Here is a 12,385-nt window from a genome sequence, read left to right as displayed (position 1 = left end):
CTACTACTGTGTTATCCTAAAACTGTCACGAGACATTGTTCTATTAAAAGCGTTGTTTTGATAATTATTTTAATAAAATATAAAGATTACAGGGCTGAGTATCCAAAAGTCTGTTAACTGGATTGTCATTTAACCAGGCCACATTTTTTGTTGTTTATATTAAATTTGGCAGGGATGGGGTTAAAAACCAATCCTGCAAAAACATGTTTGGAACATGGCCAGGCACTAATAGTATTGATGATCAATTAGGCCTGGCCACATGGTATAAAGAGTAGCTGAAAAGCCGGTTCCTTTATTCTGAAGCTGGGATTAGTAGGTTTGGAGAAACCGAGAGGCAGCAGACCCTTTTAACCTAAAGAAAATGTTGATAAAGTAAAATAAAAATAATTATAAATGGTTTGCTTTAGTTTTTGTTTGGATTTTTTGTACAACAGTTTTTGTAAACCACAGCCTTGAAGCAGCAGCACTCCAAGTGCTAGTGTAATGGTTCGGGACTGACAAATCCCCCGTTGCTCAACTTTTAGACAAAATGTGTATTAATGTGTGTGTTGATGTTTTAGTTAATATCAGTAATGAAGGTATTTTGGTTATGCTCTGAGGCAAAATGGGGGATTGTCAATTATCACATATTTAACAAGGGGATAAAAGATAAGTTAAGAGAAGTGAGCAGGGCTGATTGTCTGGAAAAGCAGAGGTCAAAGTAAAACGAATGATTAGCGGTCTATCTAGTAACAATAATCCTTCCATTATAATTCCCATTGCTTTGTGCATGATGCATGCTGTAATGTGAATTGGCCTAATCCGGTTTTGTTTTTAGATTAGGGGTTTGGACAGGGTCTAGGTTTTAACTGAATAAATAAAAGGAAAGTAATAGGAGGAGCACAGCTCTGGGCCAAGGAATAATGGCTATGGCGGAGCCTTCATTTAGATTTAATCCAGTCAGCAAGTAGGAATTTTATATTTGTTTTTATTTTTTATTTTATTTTTTGCACAATATTAATTTTTAATGTGGTTTTGTATAATGAATTATCAGAGTTATTGTATATATATCTTTTTTTATTTTCTTTGTTTGGTGTGGTTTAAATTATCATGCCATTTAGATGTTAGATTTTGTGTGTACCTGTTCTGATGCTCTATGACTGTGAGTTTGACCTAGTGGAGCTGTGTCCTTTGAGCTCCATCCAGTATGTTAACCCTGTTCAATTGTGTTGTAAATAAGTTTATTCTGTGCCAAAATGAGCCTGTGTACTGATTTTATGATCTTGCTCCTGGTATCTGGATTTGGATTGATGATCTCCACCGCCTGGTTCATTCCCCTTTGTAAAATAAATTAGGGTGACAGCAAGTACTAAGTACCTAGAAATCCAGTGTGATTGGGTACTGTTACAGTAGCATTGCTGGTAGCTTGGTGTGGTGCTTAGTATGTCAACTGCAATCCTTTGCAGCCGATTCCCGCACACTGTTATAGATGTTAGTTTGGGTTTTGCATAACTGTCAACATCGTGCTTTTGAAGCAGGAAAACTAGGCACTTGCAGTAGTTTTCAGTATTGCAATAAGAGGTTACGTTACGTTATACCCAGAAAATAACGTAACCAGACTGCTTACACCCCTATTGATGCTGTTCTACAATCTTAAATACTGTACCCCAGTACAGTGAACAAAATACATCATTATGAATGAATGTTTGAAACAGTAGCTTTTTTTCTGTACATATTACACATTATATTGTAATATATGTGAATGCTTATATGTTTCTAAAACAATTATGAAAATGATCATCAATATCCATCCCATCCAAAATCTTTATCAGTGTAATAAACTGAAAAATAACTGCTTTCTTACCAAAACACTTACTGCTGGTCTTGACTGGAAAGTGCTCATAACCTGCAGTGTGGCCTCAGCCCCCTTTTGGTGGAGGTGGACGTATGTGTCGCATTTTAGATGTTTACATTCAGTACATCTAACACTGCTTATATGAGTAACTAGCAAAAGGTATGTATGTCAGTTACATCTGACATCATACAGTGAATGTCCATAGAGAACTCGTTTTTATGATGCTACGAGCTATTTTTGTATTTACTACTGTGACTGTGACTGTGACTGTAATGTGTATTGCAATTGTTTGTTTGTTTTTTAATGAAAAAAGGAATGCTTTTCCAAAGTTGGGAAAAGGTGTTGGATCTCATTTATATTAATTTTCTTTCTCCGCAGAACTGGGGAAAAGTGTTGCTTGAATTTTAAACCATGTGGCCTTTTTGGCAAAGAGTTACACAAAGTTGAAGGCTATATTGTGGATAAAAGGTAAGTTTTACACTAGCAACTATGCTTCAGATACTGTATTTAAGAATAAGGTGGTGTGTTTTGGTAAATTGGTATAATGGTAACTTGACAAGTTTTCAAAACATCAATTCTGCTCCCCAAGTTCTGTTGTCAGTTTCATTTATAAGTTAATACATCTGGGGTAGGGTGTTTCTTATTGTATGTCAAAAATGCATTATAAAAGTGAAAAGTTTCAGCTGGAAGTTGTTGTGTTAAAAAAAAAAAAAATGTTCACACCTGTTAGTTACTGTGTGTGTATACCTACAGTAATTTGAATGTAAGGTGTGTATTGTGTAGCAAAATATAAACTGATGATGCTAAAGTGGCTAAATGTCCGAATGTAAAAGTACCAGAAGATGCAGCGCTAGTTTAGGTCCTGAACCAGAGTAAACAGTTAACCAGGAGAAGCTGCAAAAAACACTGTCTAAGAGAAGTGATGCAACGGGCATAGACACTCAACTTCATTAAGATTGTGTTTACTACACCGATGAGTTCTTCAATCGTGACCTATCCAACATAGCGCTACAGTATAAGTACTGGCGTTTTATTTGATGTGCTCCTTTTTGTGTTAGCTCTCAAGCTGGCGTCACTTTTTAAAATCACTGACATACAGGAGTAATGCACAAAAATGGTTTAAAGATTCAAAAGGATGCAACGCCTGTAGTCTTAGTGCAAATATCCATAAGCTACTTAAATCGCTTCTGTGAGCATGTCGGACTATTTTGAAGCAAGGTAGTTTATTATTGTGTTTCAAAGACCTGATATTAACTTCATTGTTCTGCTTACTTTGTTGTTGCTTTCTGTCAGTACAGTTATTGAATTCAAGTGTAGAACACGCTATTCATCATTTGCCATGGTTAAACATTTCAGGCAATATTTTCAAAGCATTTACTCAAGTCGTTAACTCCTATTTATTTATTTTTTTATTTTTTTAATGAGGGAAAACCTGTTAATTAAAAAAAAAAAACCTAAAACCAAACAAAAGGATAAAGTGTCATTGGTTGATTTCTCACAAGTGATTTATAATTGCTTTTAGAAATGAAATTCAGACTGTGGAGGTTATTTTATTGATCAAACTTTTATTTATCCTCTCAGCAAAAAGAAGGTTTGTGCACTGTATGGCAAGTGGACTGAATGCCTGTACATCATAGACCTGGCCACTTTCGATGCTCACAAGAAGAATGACAAGAAGAGCGCAGATGAAAAGAAAAATAGTAAACCGGTATGTGTCAAATGTACTAAAATGAAAAGTGTATCTCAAGCAAAAGTAATGAAAAGTATATATCATGAAAGCACTGACACACATGAAGGCATTAGGTGAAACATCTTACAGATTCAGAATTTAAGACTAAGTATATGAGGCTATGGGTGTCAAAAAGAAAATGATGTATGTCAGCTACATTCTCGGGTCAGTGAACTGGGCTCCTAGTACAGCAGGGCCTTGCAATATCATTGTGATGGGAGGGTGATGTGTGCTTAAATTACTGGTGGTATATTCTTTGTCTCTAGCAGGCGCAGTAAACACAGAAGCAGACTGTAATCAATGTTCTCCATGCTTCTTGACCTCTGATCATCTTCTCCCCGAGTACTCATTTGAGTCTTTCCCTGAGGTTTAGACTATATATTAACACAAGAGAGAGAGTGAGCTCACTCTTAGAACAAGGGATCTGGAGGCTACAGGTTAAAATAGGAGTTCGCCCACATACTCCATTGAACCAAATATACATTGTTTCTGTCTAACTGTAACGACCCATTGATGGGACAACATACAATATAAATTGAGTTTATTTATTTAATTTTGTTTTAGACAACCAGCTCTGAGGAGTCTGAAGAAATGCCAATGCCAGATGCAGAAACTGTTCAGGTTATTCCAGGAAGCCATCTTCTCTGGAAGATAGCCCCTAGGCCTCCAAACTCTACAGAGGTGAGTAGGTAACACCTGGCCACTTATAGGGGAGCTTGTATGAGTTTGGACTCCCCCTGTTGCAACTACAGCTGTTAATATCTCTTGAACCATATAAACTGGCAACTTCATATTTTCAGTGGTATGAAAACTCTGCAGGTAAATGGCCCATTCATTTTGACCTGTGTCCTCTGCTTAATGTATTTATTACCATAACATTGACTAATATGTTGCCCTAATATGGCTGCCATACTGATGTCCCGTGACCTTTGAAGTTACAGCTGCACAGGGAAAGTGTACTTTGAGCTGCTGTCACGTTTGGTATGCAGCTTTCTTTGTTGCGTGACTTTAACCTCCAGTCATATCAATAATATATACATCTTTGACACTGGGTCTTTTTAGTTAGTACACAAGTCATTTTCTATGATTCTCACAGTAAAGTTTCATTACAAGTGGTGTCGAGTGAACAAACCTTTTCACTGCCACGTTTTTAACCTCGATATCAGTGATGCAGATCATTTTCGCATTTCCGTATTACTTCATGTTTACAAACCATTTGCTGTGATATGACATATCCCATATTATACTAATGGGCATGTTTAATTTGTGTTTACTAAGACTCACATTTCTAGTTTATTACATAATATGTAATTCTGTTTTCAAAATAAAATAGAAGGCATAATGCCCATAGCACAATAATAATACGTCTATATAGATAGGTTGATTTGTTTTTTGTGTGTGTGTGTTTCACTGATGGCTTTTGATATAATGTTTTATTTAACCTTTTCAGAGTTGTTTTTACCATTATTCCAATAGTCTGAAACTACATTCGTTAGTAAGGTCTTACATTGATAAGCATAAAAGAATATAGACTGAATCTCATAAGATAAATTGTATTATTATTTTTTTTAATGTTTACTGTAGTTTGTTGTGATAACCCAAGTGCAATGAATTACTTTCCATTTATTTTATTTTTAGATGTACAGCTTCACTACCTTTGCCATGCATCTGAATGAATTAGACCAAGAAATGGAGACTGTTATTCCTAAAACTGATTGCCGGTTACGACCAGATATAAGAGCGATGGAAAACGGGGACATAGGTACAGGAAAATGAGCTGGCTATTGGGGCTGAAGATATTATGCAAATATGTTAAATAGGCAAATCTATCTGTCTGTATAGATACATAGATTTGCTGGTAAATTATGGTCACATGTCAGTGACTGGGATACTCAAATGGTTCCCTCTATACAGGAATGTTTAAGACATGGTTCAAATACATAAATACATAATTGAGGACATGTTTGTAACAAGGTCCTGGACTGACATGAGCTAAGTATAGTATTGGTCTTCGAAGGTGGGGCACAGCAGCTTTTCTCCTCCTCTTCTTCTTTGGACAGTAAAGATAGTGGCACTCTTTGAAAAAGTGCAGGGGTGTCATTTCAATGTTGAGTCACATTGGATTTATAATGTTGAATAGGCCCATGTCTGAAAAGAGGAGCGAGCATTCAGGTACTATGTGAACTCAAGCAAAGGGTTATACCTAAGTTAATGTGGCTCAGTGGGCGTTCTGAGGCTTGAAATTCGCCTAAAGGCACATGCTCTGGATATGAACATTAGCCTTGGCATAAAAAGCCCCATACAAGGATTATTGAACATAACTCAAGAGGAAATGACTAAAGGGCCCCTTGAGACTTACATAAATAAGGTTATGTGCTCTTCATATGCCTTTGTTATTTGTAGATTTTTAAAATGTCCACAATTTTTCTATGGCTATTTTCCTGTGTTTCTATTTACTTACCAAAACATCTTAGCGTAAATAGCGGGGTTCTGAAAAATCCCTGGTGCACTAGAGTGGGCATTTTGAAAAGGGCTTTGAAAGACTTTAAAGTTATAAGTGTATAAAGTTGTCAGGATGTTATCAATGAAAATAATAATTACAGGTACGTTATTTAAACAGTTGTAGCAACACATGGGGATGTATAACGCTGTATTTTTCTGAACCCTGCTACTTGCTTTTTAAAGCAGGCAGGCAGTTTTTTCTTTTTTTTTCTTTTGGTCAAACATGGCAAAAGCATCCTTGTTAGTGCTTCTATTCAGCAGCACACAATTCCAAACCCTTTCTGTATATCATACTGTTTCAGACTTAGCAAGTGAAGAAAAAAAGAGATTGGAAGAGAAACAGAGAGCAGCTCGTAAAAAACGTTCAAAGTCTGATGAAGACTGGAAGACCAGGTCAGTATAATATTCATGATATTCAACTGGCAAACCAGTATTTTGATGTATAAATGTACAGTGTTTGTATGTTAATGTGTCTCTTTTGGCAGTTTCTTTAAGATACAGCAGCACTAATGTGTCTTAGTTATCCAGATGCAGTGCATTCTCATTCTCCAGGCTATAACATCATTTTAAACAATAATATAAAAAAGAGGGTAAAAGAAGACAGCAATCTTCTTTTTTTTTTTTAATTTACTAAACAAATACCTTTTCATTTCTGTTAACTGTGAATTTTATATAATGTTTGACGGCCTGTCTCATTTTTGCACTACCATAATCTCTTGCCTGTCGTTCCACTAATTGCACATTTCTGTTCCCTAATTTAAAAGGCCATTTTGATGTTATGAGTCATTAAATAATAAATGGCAATCACTGTAGTTATAAAATGAAAAGAGATCACTGGCAGTTTGCAAGATGCTCAATATCTGTTGTCATGTAAAGCCGACTTTTTAAATAGTTTTGTAGTATGAATATACCATGGTTGATAATCTAGTCATTAGTAACAATGTAGTTACCTTTTACTGTGAGGTTGTCCATACAGAGCTTTTACATGCTTTGTTTAAATTAGCTTTTACATGCTTTGTTTAAATTAGCTTTTCATGCTTTGTGTAAATGAGCTTTTCATGCTTTGCATTTTCTAATAAGTTGGTATTTTTCTCCATTATTTTCACCTAAAGCAACCCAGCACTGGGCCCCAGGTTTGAAATATTTGTACTTTTTGGAGTGCTTTGACTTGTTCTTCAAACTAGTGCACTGTGTTAATGCTCCACAAATTAGCACACTGCTGGCTGCAGAATACTGAAGTACTAGAACATATGCATGAGCTGTGTAGAAATGCATTCACTTGACATGTACCAAATGAAAATCACAGGAAAACTTTACAGATCACTGTATCTTTTTTTTAAGTGTGTTTCACCCATAAAAATCTAAATCTACATAATTTACATTTGATCTCTACACTAACACAATGTTTCAATTAATAGTTAGGGATACTGTTAGACAACAGATTTGATGGGAACACCACATTTTTAGCAGCAGAAGTCTTTCTCTCCTATGGTTTTAAAATGACACGAGGTACCAACCCATCTTTACAGGAATAAATTAAATATCTGCACACTAAATAAGCTCCAAAATAAATCATTTTATTTCTCAACACACCATGCCAACAGGTCAAATCAAAGTTTCGATCTACTTCATCAGGATCATCTTTACACATTTAATATTTTCTAGCATATGATATATTCAGTTATTCATTGACGTAGTAAACTATATTTTCTGTATGCTGCTTAGGCATCTATTATTATTATTATTATTATTATTATTATTAATTCCTTAGCAGACGCCCTTATCCAGGGCGACTTACAATTGTTATAAGATATCACATTATTTTTTACATACAATTACCCATTTATACAGTTGGGTTTTTACTGGAGCAATCTAGGTAAAGTACCTTGCTCAAGGGTACAACAGCAGTGTCCCCACCGGGGATTGAACCCACGACCCTCCGGTCAAGAGTCCAGAGCCCTAACCACTACTCCACACTGCTGCCCATCTAGGCAATCCTTTGTTGTTATGACAACAAAAACACCATTTGTTCACTAATTTAGTGTGTGTGCTGTTACTGGTATTCTGGCAGTACTACACTGTGAATGCATCTGTATTGTGTTTCATTAAATCCTTAGCTACTGTATTTGTTGTGCCGTCTGCAATTGTAATGGTGGGTAGCAAACCTAGAAAAGCCTAGCCCTTTACCAATTCCTTTTTCATATTATTTGAAACAAAATACACATTTTTCTTTTCTTTGCATCCGTTGGAATGTGTTTGTATTCCAGTCACTGGTAGTTTTCAGTTTTATTTTCAAATGCTAACATCATGATGTGTTGGCAGTGTTTCCCAACAGGACTATCTGTAGACTGTTCTGAAAAAGTATGGAGCTGAGAAATGCCTCCTCAATTATCCCACCACTAATCTATCAGAGGAAAGATCATGTGTTTAAAAAGTCAGTGAAAGTATTACTTGCAGAGAAGTGGAACGTGAAGTAAAGTGTGCAGTAACACTTTGTACCAAATTTCAGTGTTCTTTGACTTGCACCATTTTTCCACTATTGCCGTTATTCCCCAACCCAGCTTTCTAACCTCTCTACAGTGTTTATATGAGGTTCACCTGTGTGCTCACCACTAATCAGCAGTGAAGAATAAAAGGGTCCACCCCATTTCTCACTTTTTGTAAATGTTGTAAAAAAGTACTCCTTCAGCATTTAAAATAAGACTGTACACTATCAGACAGCATAAATAAAGTGAAACGATACAGCTGTTAAAGAACAAAAAATAAATACAGAAATAAATAAAGGGATTACAAAAACTATGGGAGGATAAAAATGTTTTGTGTGTCCGAGATCTAGATTTTTGAGAACACGTTCAAAATTAACCCATAGTCAGACATAGACTGTACAGTATAGTATACCACTTCCAATTTAGATTGTTTTGATTATTTAAGAAAGGAATGTTCTGTTTTCTGTTTGGTAGATAACTTTGTTTTTTTTGTTTTTTTGTGGCCCAGCTGGTTTCACCAGGGATTGAACCCCCACAATGGCGTGCAAGACTGGCTCTTCTCAAGTGGCTATTGGGACAGAAACTATTCTCACTTGCCTGACATTTATTGATAACATTATTGATTAACATTGTTTATAGCTTGTAGTATATGTGGTTATTCAGAAAAAGTCAGAACCTCATTGTGTTGTTTTTTTGTTTTTTTAACTCCTCTTTAAATACCACATTATTGTTATAAGGGCTTATTCATTGGTAGGTTGGTATGAATAAGAAAAAAGACAGCCCTTGATTTAGTGTTGTAAGTACAGTTCTCATCACAATGCATTCACAGGTAGGCCCTGTAACAATAATATAGCAGGTATTAACTGGGCAGACCATCAAGCCAATATTTAGTTGTCTCCATTTCTAACAAGATGTACATCCAGTAGTTTCAAACATTTTTTTGTTGTTGTTATTGTCATATTAAGACCTCGAGCACAATAACTGTATTGCAATACAAGCATTATAACAAGACTATAACAATCTGATAATGCTTCATATTGTTTATAGAATAAAATAACTTCTTCTAATTCATAAAGTTAATTGTGTATCTTCTGTGTATCCTTCACCATATGTGCAAGAACTGAAAATCCAGAACATTTTGTTTTATTATTTTCAAAATGTAGTGTTTTGAGTTGAATTTGGTATGTCATGATGTGTTGTTTTTTGTTTTGTTTTTTTCTCCCCAAAAAAGTTCTTGCTTTAGGATTAAAGAAGCCATGGCTATGCTGACTTAGTTAAATAATGTACAGCTGTTTGTGTAAAGATTAATCTTTATTTGTAATAAAATCCAACAGAATCATATTTATGCAGTGGCTGGGTAATATTAGTACTGTATTCAAACCAGTGATGGCACTGTATATTTTGTAGAAGTCTCCTATGTCTTAGAAAAATGCGTAGCACATCTGATCCTTAAAATAAATTAAATAAATAAATAAATAAATAAATAAATAAAAATAATTTTAAAAAGCTGGTATTTTGTGCTGTTACCCTATTTTAGTTGGGTATGTTATTCAAATTAAACTGTAGGGATAAGATATTTATATGTGGCATGGTCTATGGTGTAGAAAGTTGTAACCACTATCTTGAAGTTTTATGTAAAATAAATGTTAGAATCACAGGATTTAAATTGTTGCTCAATAAAGGCTTAAAGTCATGTATGAATTGCTGTATTTTGCTTCCGCATCTATTTATACACTTCTCATATATAAATATTTAAGAATACCCCGAAGGGAAGATTTAATTTCCGAATATCTCAAACTATTTGAGATGCCGACTTCATATTTCAGTGCAATGGTAACTCCGCAGGCATTTCATGTCAGTAATTTTACAAAGCCTCTTCAAAGCCTCAAACTATTGGTAGTTATTCAGTGTAATACATGAATATTCATGTCCTGTAACCAAATGTATGACTGCATTTGTTTTTCTTAGGAAAACCCAAATCAAATTGACAGTTAAAACCTATATTTTTAAACACTCACAAATGTATGTAGTGTGTATCGGATTCATCTTTTTTTTAATGTTACTTCCCCCTTGTTCAGCATTAAATTTAATTATCAAATTGTGTTGCTTATGTTTTGTAAAATTGCATTGTCTACCCACTCAACAACCTACAGTACTTGAATCCATCTTGTTAATAAATTATGTAAGTTTCTCAATAAACAATAGGGGTAAATAAATACAGTTATCAGATTCGTTTATTGACAGCTACAAAGGGAAAATTAACACGAAGTTCACCAAACGGGTCTAGTCCCAGTTTCTTGATATCCTTCTGGAAGACAAACTTCTAAACCTATTATTATAATAAAAGAAGAAACAATGTTATTATAGCAGCGTCCACGTGTGGATTGCTTCGTTGTAATGAGGATTAGCTACAACATTATTCTACCCCACAGCCCAATTCCATCTGGATTCAGGTGGCTTATGTAGCTTTGCTACATATTTATTAATCACAAAAATGTTACAGTTGATTAGGCTGCATTCAGCCTTGCCTATTTTGTTTGATGGCTACCTCTAAGCAAGTTCAGAGTGTATCTGTCATACAAAGAGTGCAAAAAAAAACAAACATCGGCTTAGCCACTGAACACAAATATTATAATTAATTAAACGCAAGTAAAAAAGAGAAGAGCATATACAAGCATAAATCTATTTGTTTAAAACCTTAGGGTTAGGGTTAATGTTTAGAATGTTGTCATTAACGGTGCAAAAACTCCTCTCTAGGCACAGTTAGAATTGTAGTTGTTGTTATTATGATTATTATTTATTTCTTAGCAGACGCCCTTACCCAGGGTGACTTACAGTTGTATACAAAATAAAATACATAACAGGAATTACAGTACAATTAAGAGCAAGATACAAACTAGGTTCCAGTGGGGATATGACCAATGAAAACTACAGTATAAACTAAGAACTGGCTTGTTTTTTTTTGTTTTAAAATTAAGAATACTCTGTATTTTGAAGAGAAAATAAATTACTGTACATGCTGAAGTGTAATGTGGTGAGCCTTTCAGTTCTTCTCTCCCTGATGAGTAACATCCTTTACAAATGTGCCTATTCCATAGACAACAAAATAAAAAAAAAACATTTAATAGAGTAGCCTCATTAATGTTGAACTTGTTCTTTTTTGATTATGGTAGTATTATTGCAATTGTAGAGAAACATGGTAGCAGTATTATTAAAAACAACTTTTCAATAATGATCCAAATGGAGAAAATGTTATTTTAATTTTATCCCCAAATATTTTTGGGGTCTTTGGTTTTATAAACCTTGTACAGTACAAGAGTGGGCTGTGAAAAAACTGCAATAGGTGTTCAGCTTTATTTTGCCATGTTTAACTCTAAAACATGCATTGTATCTCTCCTCCCATTTTTGCAGCTGCTTAAATATCAGTGAATGCTTGACTTGCTGCTCGGTTTGAGAAACTGCAAACTGGAAAGCCACCCAATTTTCACAGCTTCTCAGAATGTGGTTTTAGATTTAATTTACTCCCAACTGTTATTTAAACATGAATCTTTAAGCATGCAGTTTAACAGCAACTTTGTTGCTGTTATTAAAAAAGGACCTGCGTTACCTAGAGCAGACCATATAATGCTTGAATTAACCCTTTATGGACCGGGATTGTGTTAACACGGTCATACTGAAGTGGGCTTCTAGGTCCGCAATCGTGTAAACACGATCAACATTTTTTTGATGACTTACAGGGCCACCGTACTTTGCAGTACAGGCTTGAAACACATATCAATGGATAGGAGAGGGACTGACGTTCACTTCCTGATAGTTTTTTTTTTTTTTTCTCGT

At 34.9% G+C, this 12,385-nt stretch overlaps 1 protein-coding gene across 2 annotated transcripts in view; it reads left to right on the top strand.

Annotated features, from left to right (window-relative positions):
* The window catches only part of osbpl1a (oxysterol binding protein-like 1A), a 55,629-nt gene extending 44,478 nt beyond the window's left edge, over positions 1 to 11,151 (top strand). The window contains exons 23-29 of one of the 2 annotated variants that reach the window (XM_059022081.1): positions 2,213 to 2,302; positions 3,416 to 3,542; positions 4,128 to 4,244; positions 5,202 to 5,325; positions 6,368 to 6,458; positions 7,178 to 7,198; positions 9,060 to 11,151. In XM_059022081.1, the coding sequence (XP_058878064.1) occupies positions 2,213 to 2,302; positions 3,416 to 3,542; positions 4,128 to 4,244; positions 5,202 to 5,325; positions 6,368 to 6,458; positions 7,178 to 7,198; positions 9,060 to 9,162 (673 nt within the window). In that variant the 3' untranslated portion in view covers positions 9,163 to 11,151. The remainder of the gene's footprint in view (positions 1 to 2,212; positions 2,303 to 3,415; positions 3,543 to 4,127; positions 4,245 to 5,201; positions 5,326 to 6,367; positions 6,459 to 7,177; positions 7,199 to 9,059) is intronic. The other variant, XM_059022082.1, reaches the window with a different exon arrangement.
* The last annotated feature ends 1,234 nt before the right edge of the window (positions 11,152 to 12,385 follow it).

This window comes from Acipenser ruthenus, chromosome 4 (genome assembly GCF_902713425.1).
Source record: "Acipenser ruthenus chromosome 4, fAciRut3.2 maternal haplotype, whole genome shotgun sequence".
NCBI classification, from domain to species: Eukaryota; Metazoa; Chordata; class Actinopteri; order Acipenseriformes; family Acipenseridae; genus Acipenser; species Acipenser ruthenus.
This window is presented reverse-complemented; position numbering and strand designations above follow the sequence as displayed.